We start from the raw sequence: 18,968 nt of genomic DNA, 5'->3' as shown, positions 1-18,968 counted from the left end.
CTATTAAGCATATATATATATATATATATATATATATATATATATATATATTACTCTTTATTCTCAAAATCATAAAAAAACTCTAAATAATAAATTCTAAAATTTTCAAAACTAACCTTTCTTTCTTCGATGTCATTCTTGGATCACTCTCGTTCGATCTCTCTCTCTCCTCCTAATTTCCCTCTTCTCACATTATATCTCTCTCTTTCTCTCCCAGTCTCCTCACCTCCCATTAATTCCTCAATTCAACTTCTTATATAGGTATGAAACCCTTCGACAATTCCAGTTCATCTTCTTCGCCTTCACGCGATCGAGACTCCTTGCTTCGGCTTCCACAACTCCAATCGACAGAAAACAACCCTTCGCCTTTCTCTATTTGGCTTCTAGGCAACCCAAAAAGAGCCAAGTGTCTCCTTCAACTTCCTGGCAATGCAAATGATGTCGATTGAGCTTTGTTCGGCTTCCGAAATTCCTTCACCGTCTTTGTTTTCTTCAAATGGAGTTGACCACAGCTACTAATTCGAGATATTACAATAAGTAGAATGATTATATCGTTTTGACTTGAAATTGAATGAGCTAAACATAAACGTAATGTTTGCAAACAATTTCAAGCATGAGCCAATTTCAAACAAGCAAAAATTCTAATGAATCAAACACATACACATGACAAGCTCACTCAAGCTCGACTCGTTACACCCCTACTCCCCAAGCACTTCCTTAGGAAATCCTCCATTAATCCTTCTTCATGCGCAAAGCACAAATCCAGGCAACTCCTTTTTACTGGGATCAATATGTTGTAAAATCCAAAAAATGTCAGTTTTAGACATCGCACGCTTTACGATGTGACGCGACGAGATTTAAGTGAATTTTTCAAATTCGTCGGAATTTGACGAAAATAAATTTATAAAATTCTACGCAAAATTATGAACAATTTGATATATAAACCTATATTTAATTTTGCTTAATTTAGAAATTAAAATTAATAGAAGTCTCATAATACATATTATACCCTATTAAGTACTAAAGCCAAGATGATTTAAGTGAGGGAAAAATTGGTATTTTGAAAATCCCTATACAACCAAAGCATTTAAGGGACCGAATCATATTCGGTCCGTCACTTGTTCAGCCAAACCGAGAAGAGGCGGAGGCGAGAAGCACGCGATGGACGGGTAAGGGGCGACGGGCGGCAGCTCCGGCGACTTCTCCGGCGAGGTTCCTTCCTAATTGTAGGGGAAAGCCTAAGGACCACTAAGGTATATTTCTAAACCTAGAAATCTCTATCTTTCCTTTAGATTTTTTAGATGAAGAATCTAGGGTTTGAACAAAGCATGAGTATTTTTGAAGAAGAGTGATAGGGAAGGTTTGGAGAAAATTTCTAAGCATGAAAACATGTTTTTCCCCAAAAAATTTTAAGTTTTAAAAATAGGATTTTTGCTAAATGTTAATTTTTATGAAAAATTCTTAACATATATAATCTCAAATGATCGTATTATGGTTTTTAATGATAGAAATTATGGTTTTTCATGAAAATTTTATTTTCCTAATTTTATTTTGAGGAAAATCCAAAAATATAAATTATTTTAAATTAAATTAAATTAGGCTAGGGAAAAATGGTTAATTTAGATAATATATGTAATTATACCAAAATATGAATTTTTAGAATATATACTTGCTTTGTGTGATCATTTAGAGAGAGGGAGAGGGAGAGAGAGAACTTAGGATAGTTTAGAAAGAGAAGGGGAATTTTAATTTAGATTTATTATGAAGATTTTGAAGAAGAAATTAATGTTCATATGTGATAATCGTGATTTCGAAGGAATGTGTTCGAGCGGAGTAATCAAATCCTTTAAATCGAGGTAAGTATTCATGGTTCTTTATTACAATGATACTTTTTGTTTCTCTACAGTTATATATGTTTTGAAAGACCAAGCATGTTTATAAAATTTTTATGGTTAATTTAGATCATGATTTTGTTATTCTTGTCCAATGGTTGATCATACAAACTATATGTTACATTTTATGACATTATTATATAAAGTTCATATGTTATAGAAATGAGATGATATGATTGTTATTGAATGCTTGTATGTGCATGCTGAATTGATGGAGCTCACCCCCTTATGGTACTAGCTGGAGACGGTGTACACGTGCACGTTAAAATGATAAAGAATATGTAAAATGAAATGGTAAAGAAGTACCTTTGTGGTACTAGACGGTGGCTCTTGTGACGATTGTAATATATACGAAATGAGAAGTTACGAATAATGATATGAATATGAGAAAATTAATATGAAAGGATATGGATTTATGATTTATATGTACGTTTAATGTTATGTTTATAGAAAGCAAATTTATGATATATTTATGTGACATCTAGCATATTACTCATTCTGTCTTAAATTACGGTTGTTTAGAGTCATATTTTACTTACTAAGCATTGACTTACTGTTAGTTGTTTAATAATTTTTCAGGTATAATTATTTTAAATCATAATGAGTAGAAGAGGCAGTAATGTGTACCATAGGAGAGGCGCGCCGGAAGAAAGGTAATTATATGAATATAATTGAGGTTATGTTTATGTGTTTTAAATTTTATTATTTTAGTGGCTCTTTCGAATGTTATGGTGATAGTTTTAGAAATCAGATTTTTTTTAGTCCACCGTCTGACCTCCGTTCCCGCCTCGCCTATGCGAACTCACCGGACCGAGTCGTGACATAAGTAAACCCATATCTATTTACGGGATCAAGAAAAACCATGTCCCAGCAGCGGCAGCGGGGCCTGGTCGCGACTCGTGCGCGTGGTCGCGTGGCAGTCTGGCAGCAGCGGCAACGAGGGAGGTCGCGCGTGGTTAGGTTAAAACGGGTTGGCGGGTCAACCCGGCAACCCGCCGGGTCAACCCGAACCCGACCCGTTTTACAAACGGGTCGAAATCTCTAACCCGAACCCGACCCGGTTCGGGTTCGGGTTGACCCAAACTCGAAATTTTCGGGTCGGGTTCGGGTCGGGTCAAAATGTTGACAGCTCTAACAATAATCAGTGGATATAATGCTAGGCTAACTATCGACAAGAAAACAACTCATGAAGATAAGAGGTGCAAAATGAGGAGATAATGCTACACGCAATAAGTTGTCAGGATTAAATCTCTATAGATAAAATCAAACAAAAATAATCTTATGTTTAAGAAAAACTTAAGCAAGACAGAAACTTACTTTGCACCAAAGTAAGGAGCTCTTAGAGCTCAAGTCTACCTGCCTGAGGCTATGAAAGATTATGCCAAGGAGCTTAAGACATTCTAACAATACAATCAATAAATCAATTTATAAGTGAAATAAAGCTTTTGGGTAAAACAACAATCTTATACGCCTGAAATGATGAGCCCTTGAAGAATAAGAAAGCTTCCTTGATGATTTGCAAATGAAGCTTAAGAAGAGTTACTAAAACATGAAGGAAATGAAATTTCCTACACGAGAGCTTGAGATTGTTTCTTAAACAGAAGTTCTACAAGGCTTAAATATATGGGATATTTATAGACAATAGAAGGCATTAAAGGCAGCTCAAAATGAGAGGGAAATGATAACTTCGTCTTGAAAAACATGATTATAAACTTATAATATTAAGGAGCATGCAAGAGTTTGACCGATGAGATTTCACCATTTTCCATGTCATGCTTCATAAATTTTTGGAAGGGTCCTTAGCTAATGAAAGCCTATTGAAAGAGTACATTGCACTGGTCAAAAGAGAAGCATTGAGGTACAGAACAGAAAAATGCTAGGTGAACAAGTCCTTAAAAATTAGAAAAATTCCAGGCATTTGCTGTCCTAGCATTTCAAAACTCACTCTCTCTCCTCTCTCCTCTATCTCTTCTCTTTTTCTATCATGTAAACTTACCTTTATTTTATTTGTTTGTCTCTAGCATAGTACGAAAAGCATTATATCAATCTAAATTCATAGATAATATTGTCACAGTTCAGTCTGCATATTATGCACGAATTTGATCCATTTCCAAAAGACAATTATGGGTAAGCTTTGATGGTGGTTTAGATTCCTACAAAACCAAAAAGAAATAATTTCAAAATTATATAAATCTTCTTACAATTTAGTAAGAGATTTTTGACCTAGACCTGATGGCAATTCTCCCTTCAACGAGTTAGAGCTTAAGTTCCTGCAAGAAGAAAGTAAAACATCCTTTGAAAGAAGTTAAATAAACAAAGAAGAAAGAACCACATCAAATCAAGAAAAATAACCAATACATCAAAATTGCTATGAACAATAATTAGTTTTTAAGCTAACAGCAGAATAAGATTAATGTTGACGTGATCAGAACCGAGTAATGTGACCCCAACTTCCCCTCTCTCCCTCACTCAAGCCGCCAATCATTGCAAAACTTATGTGATTTCTCCTGCCTCTCATCGCCATGGGGCTCGATTTAAGAGGGGAAGGGCTTAGGAATTTCTTATTCCCCCGCTTTCCCTACCCGGAGCCGAAAAGGATGCTTTGACCAGTCCTTTCCATTCCTCCTCCTTCAACCGATAGCAAGCAATGAGCCATTGTTCATTGTAACCTGTAATACCCGAGCATGTGAAATAATTTTTTTTTAATTATTCCTTATTTTTTGCTCATTCCAAAAATCATCAAATTTATTTTTATAAAATTCTACATTTCATTATGATTACTTTTATGCATAGAAGCATATATATACAAATATTAGTATATTAGCAAGTATAAATTAATTTTTCATTTAAATTTCTTTTCCCTATCGTATTTAATAATACTGTTGCCATTTTTTATTGTAATAAGATTTGTTTTTCCTCAAATTCGCTACAGCCATTGGCAGACTTCAAAAATTAAAAGCTGTAATGGATTTTGGAATTCAAAAGGGTATTCAATAAAGTTAAATATTAATAAAATACTAAACCGAAGCAATCCAACTAATCCTTATCCATTGCCGTAACAGTGCTGGAAGTGGAAGAAAAGGGCTCCGGTATAGAAGGAACAGAGAGCGAAAAGAAGAAGAAGAAAAAGAAGAAGAGAAGAAGAAGAAGAAGAAAAAGAAGAATAGAAGAAGAAGAGAAGAAGAAGAAAGAAAGAAAATGAGAAGAAAAAGAAGAGGAGCATTATGGATTGAGAAATTGAGGTAAAAGTCCTATTTTTGAATTTTCATCTACAAATTAAGGTTGATTTCAAGTTAGTAGGCTTCAAAACTTGAATGAGAAAAAACTTTTTTCTAAGTAAAAATATTATTTTGAGTAAAATGATTTAGTTTTGAACACGCAAATTAAGAATTTACATTAAATTCAAAAAACTATTGTTATTAGGTTTGCTTATGAAAGGATAAGACATTGAGTCAATAAGAATCAAAAAATTTGTCTCGCAGAAGATCATATAATTTGGATGAGATACTTAGGCTTCGTTTGGGACGGCTTTCTTCTTGCTTCTTAAAGCAACTTTCTAGTACAAAAATTAAAATTTTGCGCTAAAAAGTCGCTTTAAGAAGCATAAGAAAGCCGTCCCAAACGAAGCCTTAATCTCCATAGGGAGCAAATTATTCTTAAGCATAATATTTATTATTTTCTATAATTCCATTTAACTACTATATGCATGCAAATATATATTTCTTTATATTGGCATTTTTATAGGATTACTTGTTTAAATAAATTTAAGATATTTTTAATTAATTAAATTCACAAGATAATTTAATAGAATACATTATTTATTTAAGTATATAGATGTTGACTTTTACATATTATGTTAATCTATGATGAATGTTAAACAAATTAATTGATAACAAGTGAATATTAGTGCTAAGCAATTTTAAATGTCAATGACAACAATATTAAATAGAAAGAAGTAATGGAAGGTCATGTCATGTGAAATATGTCGACAAAATATGATCAAATTAGGGAGAGGCAAAAGTACTAATCAGAAGAACCAGAAATGGAGAAAAAAAAGTTTTCGACTATCAATACTAGAAAATTAATACTTTAAGTTTCAACCTCAAGAGGTCAGTTAACCTTCATATATACTCCAAATTGGGTTCAAATATATGCGATGAGAATAGCATTCAAATGACGCGATTGTATCAACTTTAAAATACCAAAATACATTGAAGGCAGCCAACTAACATAATGTCATATGTTTGAGCTCAAAATGTCTCAACAATGGTCAAGATTATTGAAATATCATTCATATGTGAAATGTATTGCATTGACGTGTTTAGAACATCAAATTTACCCAAAAATTGCTCACACGCAACTCAATCAAGCGACCACTAAAAAAGCGGTCTACAACCGAATATTGAATGTTCATGAAACAGACTACATTGTTGCATTCAGAATGTCGTAATTGTTAAGGAAATTCCTCTCACGCTCAATTCGAGCAACCGCAATAAAAAACGATGACCTACGAACATGACGTTGCATGAAGTTACTTGAATGTTATCCATTCGCAAAACAAACTTAGCCATTGCCTCTGAAATGTCAAAATTATTGAGAAATAACACACATATTGCATAGGTTGTTGCACGAGCGAAAAGCAAAAACGAGATAAATGGCATGCAAATCAAGCTACATTAGAAACGAGAAATTATTCAAAAGGTTGATTCACATCCATCTTATCTTTTTTCTATTAATTATTTTTATTTAAAAAAAATCGAAATCATATATATAATAAAAAATGATATATCCCTAAACTTATCCCTGCCCCAAATCCCGCCAAAGCCACCCCATGTTCCATCACAACCTATTTTAAATAAAAAAACATTTTTTTAATAAACCTAACCCTGCCTAAAAGTAGCTCTTCATTTTTTTTTTCTTTCTTTCACTCTACAACCCACAACCACCCCAACCTTCACCTCTTCTCCAAAGCATGTGCCTGCATCACGGCTCAATCTCGCCTAACTCTCTATCACACGTCCCAAGCCATTGCCACCCTAGCTCCTCGCATAGCTTGCCCCAGCTTGCACACCCCCCCCCTCCTTCGGTATCGCATGCTACAACCACGACCCCCACTGCTCCCCCTCTTCCCAATCGTTAATGACCTCAGTCTCTACACGTCACCTCGCATGACGAACCACCTACACACAAATCCCATCTCTCACCATCCTTGTATACACCCAGTTGATGCAGGACATGTATGAAAATTTGATTTAGATAAAAATTTTGCACACTTATTGAGTAAGATCTAATTAATTAAAATTTTATGATGATTCAAACAATGAAATAATACACAAAGAGCGATAACAAAAGCTTAGGCCAAGTCACTTGCAAAAAGTAAGAGCCACAAAACAACCAATTACTCTTGACATTACATACGAGATAGGTTTCAACAAGAAATCCCTAGTCTAACAATAAGAGTAGTGCTATGAAAGATCTCTCACACAACTCCTAATAAGTACTAAGCTTTAGCGGGAAGGATTAACACAACTTTCCATGAGTTAATTAGAACTACAATTGAGAATGACTAAAGATAAAAGAGTAGGAGGAAAGAGTTTACCCAAAGAAATAGGAATTACAAAGTTCCGGTATGATCGTTTGAAAGTGTGAGCAAGAGTGGTCAGCAACTCTAACTCCTAGCTGTCTTAGGACAGCACTTTGACAATCTCTGGGTAGTTGACAGCAGCCTCGAGGTTCGGAAGCCTTGGGGCAGTGAACGGAGTCCTCTCCAAGTGGTTGGACAGCAAGGGGGGAGCTGGAATTTTCTGAAAAGCACCTGATCTTCTCCAGGCAGCAATGGGGTGGACTGGAACCCTTGACGGCAAGCAGTTTTTTTATCCAGAAAACTGGACAGCCGTGGGAGCAACCTGCTGGGAGGAAATTCCTTCCTAGGTGGTGAGCTAGGTACTTCCAAAATCTCAATTGGAAAGAGAGAGGGGGCGGCAGCCCTTAATGGGATTGATTGGACAATTAAATGAGGTAATAATTAGGATCTAGATTTAGAAAGTTAAATTAGGAAAGAGGTTTTAATTCCAATCCCAATTAAGATTCTAATTGAGATGATTGGTGGGTCCTTTCCAAAGATAGCTTTTTGATTTTGGGAAGGAGATTTAAATTCAAATATGAGGGCATTTGAATTTAAATAGTTTCCAAACTTAGGATATTTAAATAAGGGAAGAGAATTAAAGGGAATCTCCAATTAAATTCATATTTCAAGGGATTTGGAAAGTGTCCCAATTAGATTAATCTTATTTTAGGAAAGAATTCAAATTCAAATTTATTTGAATTTGAAAATTGAAATCTTTCCAAATTTAAGATGATCTAGATTAGGCAAGTCTTCATTCCTTTCCTTAGATGAAGTTTGATGGAAAAGGAGGGCAAGTAGGGCCGGTGCTGAGGGCTTGGGTGGTGGGCGACCGGTAAGGTTATGGTGGTGGTGGGATTCTGGCCAAGAAAGGAAGAGGGGTTAAGGCCGGCGGGTGTAGTAGGGAAAGGAGGGTGGTGGCTTGAGGTGGTGGTGGTGGAGGTTGTTGGCCTGTGGTAAGGTGGGAGTGCTAGGCGATCCGACAACTAGAAGGAAGATAAATTGAAAGTAAAGAACGATAAAACAAACCACGAACCTGACCGTCTCGAAGGTTGGTGGGTGATCCAATTTCCCTCCCTAGGGATTTTTCCAAAGCTCTCTCCAAGAACTCTCAAACTCTCTCAAAACACACAAGTGCAAGAAATTTTTTTATCATCTTCATTCATTAACCTCTCCAAAGGAAGAGGGTGACTTTAAATAATCAAAATACATGAAGGAGAAATAACAAAGACACAATTGCCCTTAGGGCATAAATAAGACAAAGCCCTCAAGTGTGGGTAGAAAGGGAAAAAGAATAATAACAAATCAAATACATAAAATAGATCAAAATAAATAGGCACGATCGTAGTCGTAGATCTCTGATGTCCTCATCACCAGTACTCCCCAACCTTCTCTGTTGCCTCTTCCTATTTTCCCTTACATGATGATCCCAACCTCCAAGTCGTCGCCGACTAGCCACCTGTAACTCACACAAACCTCCCTTTCTTATACACTCTCTCTACCCTTTCCCCTCTTTCCAACTTCTCTATATCTCTCCCTAACTTTCACCAACACACTCTTGTCCCTATCTCCTCACCAAATAGCCATATCTCTTCCCCTTTCTCTCTCTAAATAGAGAGAAATTTCTCTCTCCTCTCTCATCTCTCCTCCCATTATCTCTTATCTCTCTAGACAAAGAGAGATTTTCTCTCTCTCTCTTCTCTCTCTTCTCTCTCTCTCTCTCTCTCTCTCTCTCTCTATATATATATTATATATATATCATATAATATATATATTATATATATATATATAATATATATATATATATGCATATTAAAAAAATTCAGAAAAAAGGGGAAAAAAAAAGAGAAAAGAAGAGAAATTTCCCAAAAAAAAGGAGGAAACTTACAAAAAAAGGAAAATTACATTTCACCCTACAAAATCGTCATCATCACAACCTCGTGCAAAGTTTTAAACTCATAAAACTAAATATTTTTAAAAATCCTGTTGGCGGTTCATAACAAACGAAGCTTATAAATGTTTTTTTAGAGCAGTGGGGGAAGCTTATACACCAAACTCATGATGCCGCGAGTGAGCCCTGTACACATTTTTTTAGCAAGACAAAGATATTTAAGTACATATACGCATCTTTTTTTAAGCACCAAAGAAGAATGTGAGTAACAAACAGGTACAAGAAGGCCCATATACACATTCTTAGAGTAGTAGGATAGAAGATTCTATCCTTAGTGTCGCATGACACCAACCATATATTATTTTTATAACATGGTGGGTAGGCCGACTATGGAAGCCATGCATTTATTAAGAGGTTTCATGGAGAAATATAGAGAAAATAAGGAGGATCTACATATGATATTTATTGATTTAGAAAAAGCATATGATAAAGTTCCAAGAGAAGTGCTTTGGCGAGTTCTTGAAAAGAAAGGAGTTAATAATGCTTATATTCAAATCATTAAAGATATGCATGCATGAGCTATTACTTGTGTTCAAACACAAGGTGGTTTGACCAAGTATTTCCTTATTTTGGTTGGGTTACATCAAGGATCAGCCTTAAGCCCATATCTTTTTGCTTTAGTCATGGATGTTCTCACTAGACATTTGCAAGAGGATGTACCTTGGTATATGCTTTTTGCTGATGATATTCTTCTTGTTGATAAGACTAGAGAGGGAGTTGAAGGTAAACTTGAATTATGAAGGTCAACCTTAGAGTCCAAAGGTTTTCACTTTAGTAGATCTAAAACAGAATATATGGAGTGTAATTTTAGTAGTAATAGACCTAATGAGGGGATTGTGACTTTGGGCGATCAAGTCATTAATAAGAGTACATGTTTTATATAACTTGGATCTATTGTTCAGAGTGATGGTGAAATAGATGGGAATATTATCAGAAGAATTCAAGTTAGATGGTTGAAGTGGAAGAATGCATCAGGCTTGTTGTGTGATAAAAAAGTACCCCTCAAACTTAAGGGAAAATTCTCTAAGATGGTGGTGAGGCCTGCAATGCTTTATGGTGCCGAATGTTGGCCATTAAAAAAGAAGCATAACACTAAGTTAAGTGTGGCAGAGATGAGGATGCTTAGGTGGATGAGTGGAATTACCCTTAGAGATAGGATATGAAATGAGCATATATGTGAAAAGGATGGAGTAGCTCCAGTAGAAGATAAGATTAGAGAGAGTCGCCTTAGATGATTTGGTCACATAAAACGGCGGCCTTCTGATGACCCGGTTAGGAAAGTAGATGTATTAGATTTGACTTATGTTAAGAAAGAAAGAGGCATACCTAAAAAGACTTGGTTAGCAAATATTAGAAATGTTCTTTCTTTATGATTTAAACGAGAATTTGACTTTTAATAGGACACAATGGAGAAAAAATATTCATGTAGCCGACGACCCCACGTAGTGGGATAAAGGCTTGATGTTGTTGTTGTTAGTGGGTAGGCCTAGCACCCATGCTGACATCCACCCTACGCGAGAAAGACATAGGGAGGCTGTTGAAATCCAGATTGAATAGACAAATAGAGGAAAAGATTTTGGATGGTGTTCAAATAAATATAATTGGATAAAGTTGAAAAGTGAAAGCAAAACCTCGAATTAAAACATGAATTTACAAGAAACTTATAATAAACCTGAAAAGCTCAATTGTAAGCAATAAACTTCCTTGCCAACACTAGAACACTTGCAAACAACAAGAACCCACGTAGTGAACTAAATTGAAATGAAAATGAACTGAATGTTCTCTTAATTTATAGAAAGTAAAAGATGTCGTATAGATTTTTGCTTTCAGCATCACCGTATACTTAATTCAAACAAGCAAGCAGACAGAACTCAAAAGACAACACTCTTAAAATTTAAAAAATGAAACTTTGTATGCATTTTAATGACAAACACTCATGCAAAATAATCAAATATAATTATTTTTAAATATCGCACACATCAAAAATATAATTTTCATATTTAAGCGTGCTGCCATGAGAAATGTGCTATCTTCAAAATCCAAGATAGAGTACCTATCAACATCTACATTCTCCATTTCTTACGATAACTATATTATATTGAAAGTTACATGAAACATATTCAGTAGACGTTATCACATACCTATAGAAGCCTTGACAACTATAAATTTGTGCATTATGCCCATCAAAAATAGGCATTTCAAATAAATATAAATCATAAAATCATCAATACAATAACAACAAGCTTTTATCCCATCACATGGGGTCTAAGTCCTAAGTCCTGGATGAGAAAAATGAAGAGTTGCATTAAGTAATCGATAATTAACGTAAAATTTGTCGAATAATTATGACAAAATCATAAAATATGAAAACTTTGATCAAAGGATTTGATTATAATTAGCAAATATAAACTATGGGTTTGTTTCTAAGAAATTGGAAAAAATTCTTCTGCAAAAAAAAAAAATTTCGTAGGTTCATAGTTCAAGAACATGGCTTGCACATACAATGAAAAACCTAACAAAAAGTCAAAACATTGCTGCTTAAAAAAAAAACTATGAAAACCTTGACAGAAAACTCCCGGATGAATTCATTCGAAGCTATGTTTGAAGCAAATACTTGTCAAGTGTGACAAAACTCCCACCATTTTCATTATAACACTGTACTAGAACCACCTGCATGCTCACCAGAGACAATGAGTTACTAAGTACAGAGAGAAAATACAACCACGATCTTTGTTACTTCATCCATCTCAACTAAATCTCTAGCACGTATTATTACAGAAAAGCATTTCAAGAACCAGAATTTCTAAGGATTCCATTGAGGGACCCCTTAAAGAAAAAAATCAAACACAATTACTCAGTTGAAAGGTTTAGAGCTTCTATTGATTCCATCATGGAATGACCTTTTCATGCACAAAATAAAACTCCAGGACCAAATTAAAAGGTTTTTGAAAACATATGCCAACTTAAAGTGACGCATCAACCTCACTTGCTAGGGTGTAGTTAACTCCTATAGATGTCTATTTTGTACTCTTAGACATGCAACAGCATAATAAGAAAAAGAGATGACTCTACATAAGAAAAGGACCATTCGGGTATACAAGCTCATGAAGTTTGATAAGTTCATGGTAGGAAAACCGGTTCACACTAGCGGATCTACAGTTGTGGCCTCGGGGCACCGGCCCCCACTGCCCAACCCATAAGATTTTATTTCAAAAGCTATAAGAAAATATTTTTTATTGCAGAAAATGCAATGCCACTGGCCCATAAAGCCCACAACAGTTTATTTTAAAAATTACAAGGCAATATTTTTTATTGCAGAAAAGGCAACGCTAGAGAATCCTGAACAACTGTAATAATATATTTTTATATAAGACAATTAATAGAATATAATATATACAATTTAATCATTTATTGAAAATAAATATTTATATTCTTAAAAGTCAAAAATATTATTTCACTATACTCTATTAAATAGAAAATCAAAAGAAATCACCCGAAAAAGATTGATAACATTTTAAAAATTATTAATTTGTGCTCCCACTAATAAATATTTTTGGCTCCGCCCCTGCGGCAGCTCATGAAATCCGATTAGTTTGTATAGGAGCAAAGAATGATTAGATGAGTCAAATAGTTTATCCGAAATTCCAATTCGCTCAATGCATCAAGGGGAATGCAAAGAAAGTAAAACACAAAATGGCAGAGAAAATCCATTGATAATTTTCAAACAAGAAATCACATATGTTACGAACAAATTTGAATATAACAAAATTGTAGCAATCAAAATAATTGCATTGCAAAAGAACAATATAACTTCTCGGTGTTATATAAATATAGAAAATTACATATAGCAACAATATAAAACGAAACTAGGCATCCCAAAAAAATTCGATCAACACTCTTAATGTTGAAAAAATCTTGCCATATTCAATGAGAGTCATATAACAGCACTGGAAGAAAGATAATAAAAAGGTTTTTAAAACACATGATACTTACAAGCTTACCAAGTTGGATAGTTGACTTATTTGGTCACTAACGTAACCTTTCAAACCCTGGCTCCCAAGATCACTGCTTAAGGAAAATGTTAACAAAAAATCAGCAAATGGTATCCTTTCGTTTTGGAAAGAAGAGCAAAAGCAAATGTCGTTTAGCTTGTGCGGAAGAATGCTGAGGTACTCGCTTGAACAAGAACAGAAATATTATAGTACTTGGAAAAATATTCTTTTTAAGCGTGTTTAATAGGTTTAGCCTTTTTACTTTCCAAATGATTCAAAGAAATTTATCATGAATCTTTGACGGAGAACTTGATGAGCACGTAGTGAGCCTAAAGGAAATGATAAAATCTAAATATGATCAAAGATTCTTCACCAAATTCATAAAATTTGGTGGCTGATCTCCTTGGATTTGTGTGAGTCTTTGATTATTTTTTCCAATCTTGCCTCTACTTTTTCCCAACACAAGTCTGATGTAGTCTCTCCAAGACCAGCGCTGGTTTACGGCAGGCAAAAGTTCCCCTTGGATTGAGTCCCCTCCCCCTTTGGGGTGGTGGGCCCAGGGAAGAAACTGAAATAGGGAAGCGGGGTGGCTCGGAGGGAAAAGGAATGGGCTGCTTTGGGATTTTGATATGGGATTGTATGCTTTAAGTAGATTTTACCCTAGGGTTCAGTTTCTTTTATGCTTGTGTTTGCTGATATTAGTTTTGCAAGGAGTCCTAGCCGACGGCTAGGGATTTGGGAGAGCCGGATCTTTCTCTCCAATTGATGATCAAACTATATCTTGTGTTTTCTTCTTAGTTTTTCCAATAAAAAGATCTTCTTGTGTGACCTTCTTCTTGAATTTCTTGTGCTGTTTTGCTGAAATTGCATCAACTTCCTATCAAATTGATGTCAGAGCGGTTTCCTAAGCTAAAATAAAGATCTCCCTCATTGATTTATGCTGCATTTTTCTCTCGGTTTGTGCTGATTTTGTTGTTTGGGAGACCAGATTCATATCAAATTGCTATTTTTTGTTGTTTGGAGCCTAGATCATGGTACCAATGGTAGGAATAAAGGAATAAGTATTGGAATGGAAGACCAAACAATTGAAATGTGATTTCGAAGAAATATTTTCAGATTTTCAAATTCAAATTTCAGCCATCCATCAGAAGATCTATGGAAAGTTTGCTATCATGGAGGAGATGATGAAGAAGATGCTCGAGGTCCAAACCAAAAAGGCGACGTCAGAGGCGAGGAAAGCAGCCAACAGCAAAGGGAGTGGAGGAAACCCTAATCCGATAAGGAGAAGGGAAGAACAGAAGGTGGAAAACTTGGAGGGAGAATGGAGAATGCCTCCTCAAAAGCCTATTCATAGGGAGGAGACATGTAGAGGGTATGGGGAAAGACATGAGGGGGTTCGGTATGAGCGAAGGAGTGCTAATTTTGAAAGGAGGATCAGGGATTTTGATGAAGGGATTGGGTATGAGTGTAGAAAGGATGATCATGACGCTTTGGAGGACCAACCCTGATGGGGACATCGATACGAGGTTTCGACGCGTCTATCAGAGGCAACACAGGAGATCGATGGCCACGATGGAGAGTCTTTACTTTTGATGCATTTTTATGTATTAGTCATTATTATTTCTTCAGTTTTCCGTTTTTTGCCCTTATGGGTAGTTGGTCACTATAGTAGCTATTGTCTTTTGATTATTTGTCATTGTGAGGCCTATATATATGGCCATTCTCTTATGTATTAGAGGATGAATTATTGAATGAAAATTTTATCTTGTTTCTTCTTCTTGCATGAGAGCTAGAGAAGGGAGAGAGAGCTCAAAGGGAGCAAGTGCAAGGCCCACCAGTCGTTGAAAGAGTCCTCAATTCGTGGTTTTCTATTTTATCGTCGTCTTCTCCACCTCCTCCCTCAGTCCCACCCGCCGGCCTCCATAATCCCACCACCGTCCAAGCCCACCACCAAGCTCGCCACATAATTCCCCTTCCCCAAGCCCACCGTCCACTAGCTCCACCACTCAACTCCATTTTTCCAACCACACTCCAACCCGCCCCAACCCCTTGCTGTCGACCCCTCTTCTCTCATAATTCTCATTCATTATGAAGATGTCAATCATCATAATGACTTCTAATTTAGCTCGCATGAGAGAGAAATTTCAGTTTTATTTGAAATTCAAATTATTGTCATATAGGGAGGTCCAAATTAGGAAAGTTTCAATCATGCAATCAATCTCAAAATAAATCAAAGTGGAATTATTAATTCCTTTACCTAATCCTCCACCTCTACTTGGAAACTCCCAAATCTCTTCTCTAATTCCCTCCCCCCTTCACTATGCCGCCGGCCCCCCATGTGGATTTCCCCAATAAATGCTAAATTAATTTCCTTCCCCAATTATTCAAATTCTGGAATAAATTTCAGGATTAACACTTATGTCAAGTTGATTACTATTCCATTATTGTACATAACTCTAAGCAATATTTATAATCATAATAATTATTGAGCTGAAAAGCCATCTTTTTTACTTCTTATATATGATACAAATATGCATATAATTTTATTTTTCATTTAAGTTCCTATGATTTAAAATTATGATATACCCACTAAGTCATATTTTATACTCATCCAATTAATTGATAAATAATTTTAGGAAAATTGTGGATGGTGTAAATGGAAAAAGGAGCTTTATTTACAACATAAGAGAAGCAGCCATTGTTAGGTACTTAATATTTTTTTTTTTTTTTTTTTTTTAAAATTTTTTTAAAATTTCTTTAAATATTTATTATATATCATATATTTTATTTTAAGATATATGTGTTAGGGTTTAGGGCTGGTATCTCACTGGCTGTCGGGCCGTTGCTGTAACCCTGTTGCAGTTTTGCTGTCTGGCTGTCTGCTTATAAACTGAATTTTATGTTTAATTATTTGTTGTTGTTGCTACTTGCAATTTGGTTGTTTCAATTTTATGTTTTCAGAATTCTGATTAAGTGAGGCTGCTGCCTCCTGGCTGCTGGGTGCCTGGATGTTGGTCGTTGTTGTTGCAAACTTGCAATGTTGCTGTTAAATGTTAATGTATCCGGTGAAGGCTAAACTACTTGCAATGAATTAATGTTTTATTGTTTTTGATGAATTAATGTTTTATTGTTTTTGATGAATTAATGTGAAGACTAAACTGCTAAAGAGTATAACTATGAAAGCTCAAGCAATGATGAAAAACCTTCTAAACAGAAAGTGATAGTTGTTGACCCGTCGTGTACTCGTGTGTTGGTTAATACTATTGCAACCAGGTGGTATTTGTGTTTGCTAAATGCCTAAATTCATGAGAAGATACTTTATTAATTCATTGATACTACATTAAGTCATTAAGTTTAATGCAAATTGCCGCCTTGGATGGTAATAGTTATAAAAATCGAATATGTTCGAGATTAAATACTGGCTAAATGTGTTGGAGACTTTCGAGGGTTTACCTGGGCTAATGATTAATGAAATAAAGCTTTCTGGTTATACAATTATGCAATCTAGGGCTTCACATTATTTGGAAATTTATCATTTCTATTTGTTTATTACTTTTTAGTTTTTAGCTTTTAGTGTTTATTGTTTAACCATTTTTTATTTTGCTCTTAATTCAAGTTGAATACAGGTTCAACAATCAAGAATTCAAGATGAAGTATTGAAGTGTTTGTTGTTTGCACTTGGTGTGTGTTTGCTGTTTGCACTTGGCCCTAAAATGAGAATAAAGAAGTATAATTTGAGTTTATTTGTAAAGTATTTAATTTGTATTTTACTATCTTGTAGATTGTAGATTTGTAGTTCACTAATTTGTAATAAATGATTGTAATTTCTAATTAAATTTTAGATGTTTGACGTATTATTTTGATGTTTATTGTTAAATTAATGTTTTGCTGCTAATCAACGGACTTTTTTAGTTTAATTACTGTTTCACTAATTCAATTTAACTCTATTTTTTAACAAATTTTTAATATTTTTCATGTATTTAATATTTTTCGTCTCGGGTCGTGTTGACCCGAACCCGATCCGGGTCGGGTTCGGGTCTACAGAAATGACCCGAAATCAATTCCGGGTCGTGTCAGTTACAGCCGGGTCAAATTCAGATCTGACCCGAACACGACCCGCTGACACGAATTGACAGCCCTAAGTATAGGTCACTTAGACAATTGACTTAACTTGCTGTCCACCAAATTTCTGCACCTAGTAGTAGCCTTTGGGTGAGTTTTAGGTTGTGTTCACTTGCTGTCCACACTCTAGAGTCCTTCCAAATCGCTTAGTTAACTTCGTCCATCATATTAGTTTGCTGTCCTGTTTTTTCCTGCTGTTGTTGGTACCTTTTTAGTGAGCAAACCAGTGTGATTAGCTGTTGTCCTTGACTTAGGAACTCTCCCTAGTGTCCCCTAGCACCCAACTATGGATCCAGAACACATTCAAGAAACCTTAGACCTGATTGTGGGCCAATTGAGAACGGTTACACAGCAGATTAGGTACACCCAAACGGACTTAGCTGAGTTTAGACGCCAAACGGGAGAGACTTGACAACATCGAAAAGATTGGAAACCCAGCCATCTACACCCCCTCTAGACCTCACTCTCCTTATGGCGATGACAACCGCACTGAATACGGACCTCCTAGAGACCACTACCGACCTAATCACCGACCCAATCACGAACCGGTAGGATGTGACGCACCTTGGAGAGACAACGATACCCAACTTCTTAAGAACATTAAAATAGATGCCCCGACTTTTGACGGTACCTTAGATCCCCAAGTTTTTCTTGATTTGCTCAAAGGAATGGATAGCTATTTCAAGTGGTACAATATTTTGGAAGAGAGAAAGGTCTGATTTGCTGAGATGAAGTTGACTGGTAGAGCCAACCAGTATTGGGCTAACTTAGAACACATGCGAGAAACTCGAGGAGAGTACCCAGTAACTGACTGGGGAACAATGAAGACAGAGTTGAAGAGGAAATACCTTCCCCCTTCGTACTATCCGAGACTTTTGGATCGTTGGAATAGGTTAACCCAAGGTAGCAAGCCCGTTGAAGAATACATTTCGGCCTTTGATGACTTCATAATTCGATGTAATGGGGAAGAAACCACCACTCCTGCCCAACTTTTATCAATGTTTAGAGCTGGACTAAGAGAAGATCTTAGGAATGAACTTTTTGCCATAGGAGTGAATACTTTCGAAGCTGCCTGTAGTCTTGTGCTAGACCTAGAGAAATCTAGGAGCCATGCCTCTAGGACTCAAGACCCTCGTCCTAACCCGTTCAAGTCCTCCTCTAGCCAAACTTACAACAAACCCACTGGACCCTCGAGTAGTCGACCCTCCCCGAGCCAAACCCAACCTCGCCCGAACTATAAAGGCAAAACACCAGAACGGGAGCACCCAAAATCTCTGCCGGCACTAAGTGTTTTAGATGCCAAGGGTACGGACACATTGCCTCCCAATAATCCAGCCCGTTTAAGGTTACTATAATTGAAGAAGTCACGGAATAAGAGGATGAACCGG

The 18,968-nt window shown here is 35.8% G+C and overlaps 1 protein-coding gene across 3 annotated transcripts in view; it reads right to left on the bottom strand.

Annotated features, from left to right (window-relative positions):
• LOC110109990 (receptor-like protein 4) overlaps positions 1-18,968 on the bottom strand; it is a 59,886-nt gene that overhangs the window by 29,090 nt on the left and 11,828 nt on the right. The window contains exons 4-5 of one of the 3 annotated variants that reach the window (XM_020841255.2): positions 13,460-13,531; positions 4,094-4,162 (exon numbers count right to left, since the gene is read on the bottom strand). In XM_020841255.2, coding sequence (XP_020696914.1) covers positions 4,094-4,162; positions 13,460-13,531 — 141 coding nt within the window. The remainder of the gene's footprint in view (positions 1-4,093; positions 4,163-13,459; positions 13,532-18,968) is intronic. The other 2 variants (XM_020841256.2, XM_020841257.2) reach the window with 2 other exon arrangements.

Source organism: Dendrobium catenatum, unplaced genomic scaffold (assembly GCF_001605985.2).
Source record: "Dendrobium catenatum unplaced genomic scaffold, ASM160598v2 fragScaff_scaffold_1676, whole genome shotgun sequence".
Lineage (NCBI taxonomy): Eukaryota > Viridiplantae > Streptophyta > Magnoliopsida > Asparagales > Orchidaceae > Dendrobium > Dendrobium catenatum.
This window is presented reverse-complemented; position numbering and strand designations above follow the sequence as displayed.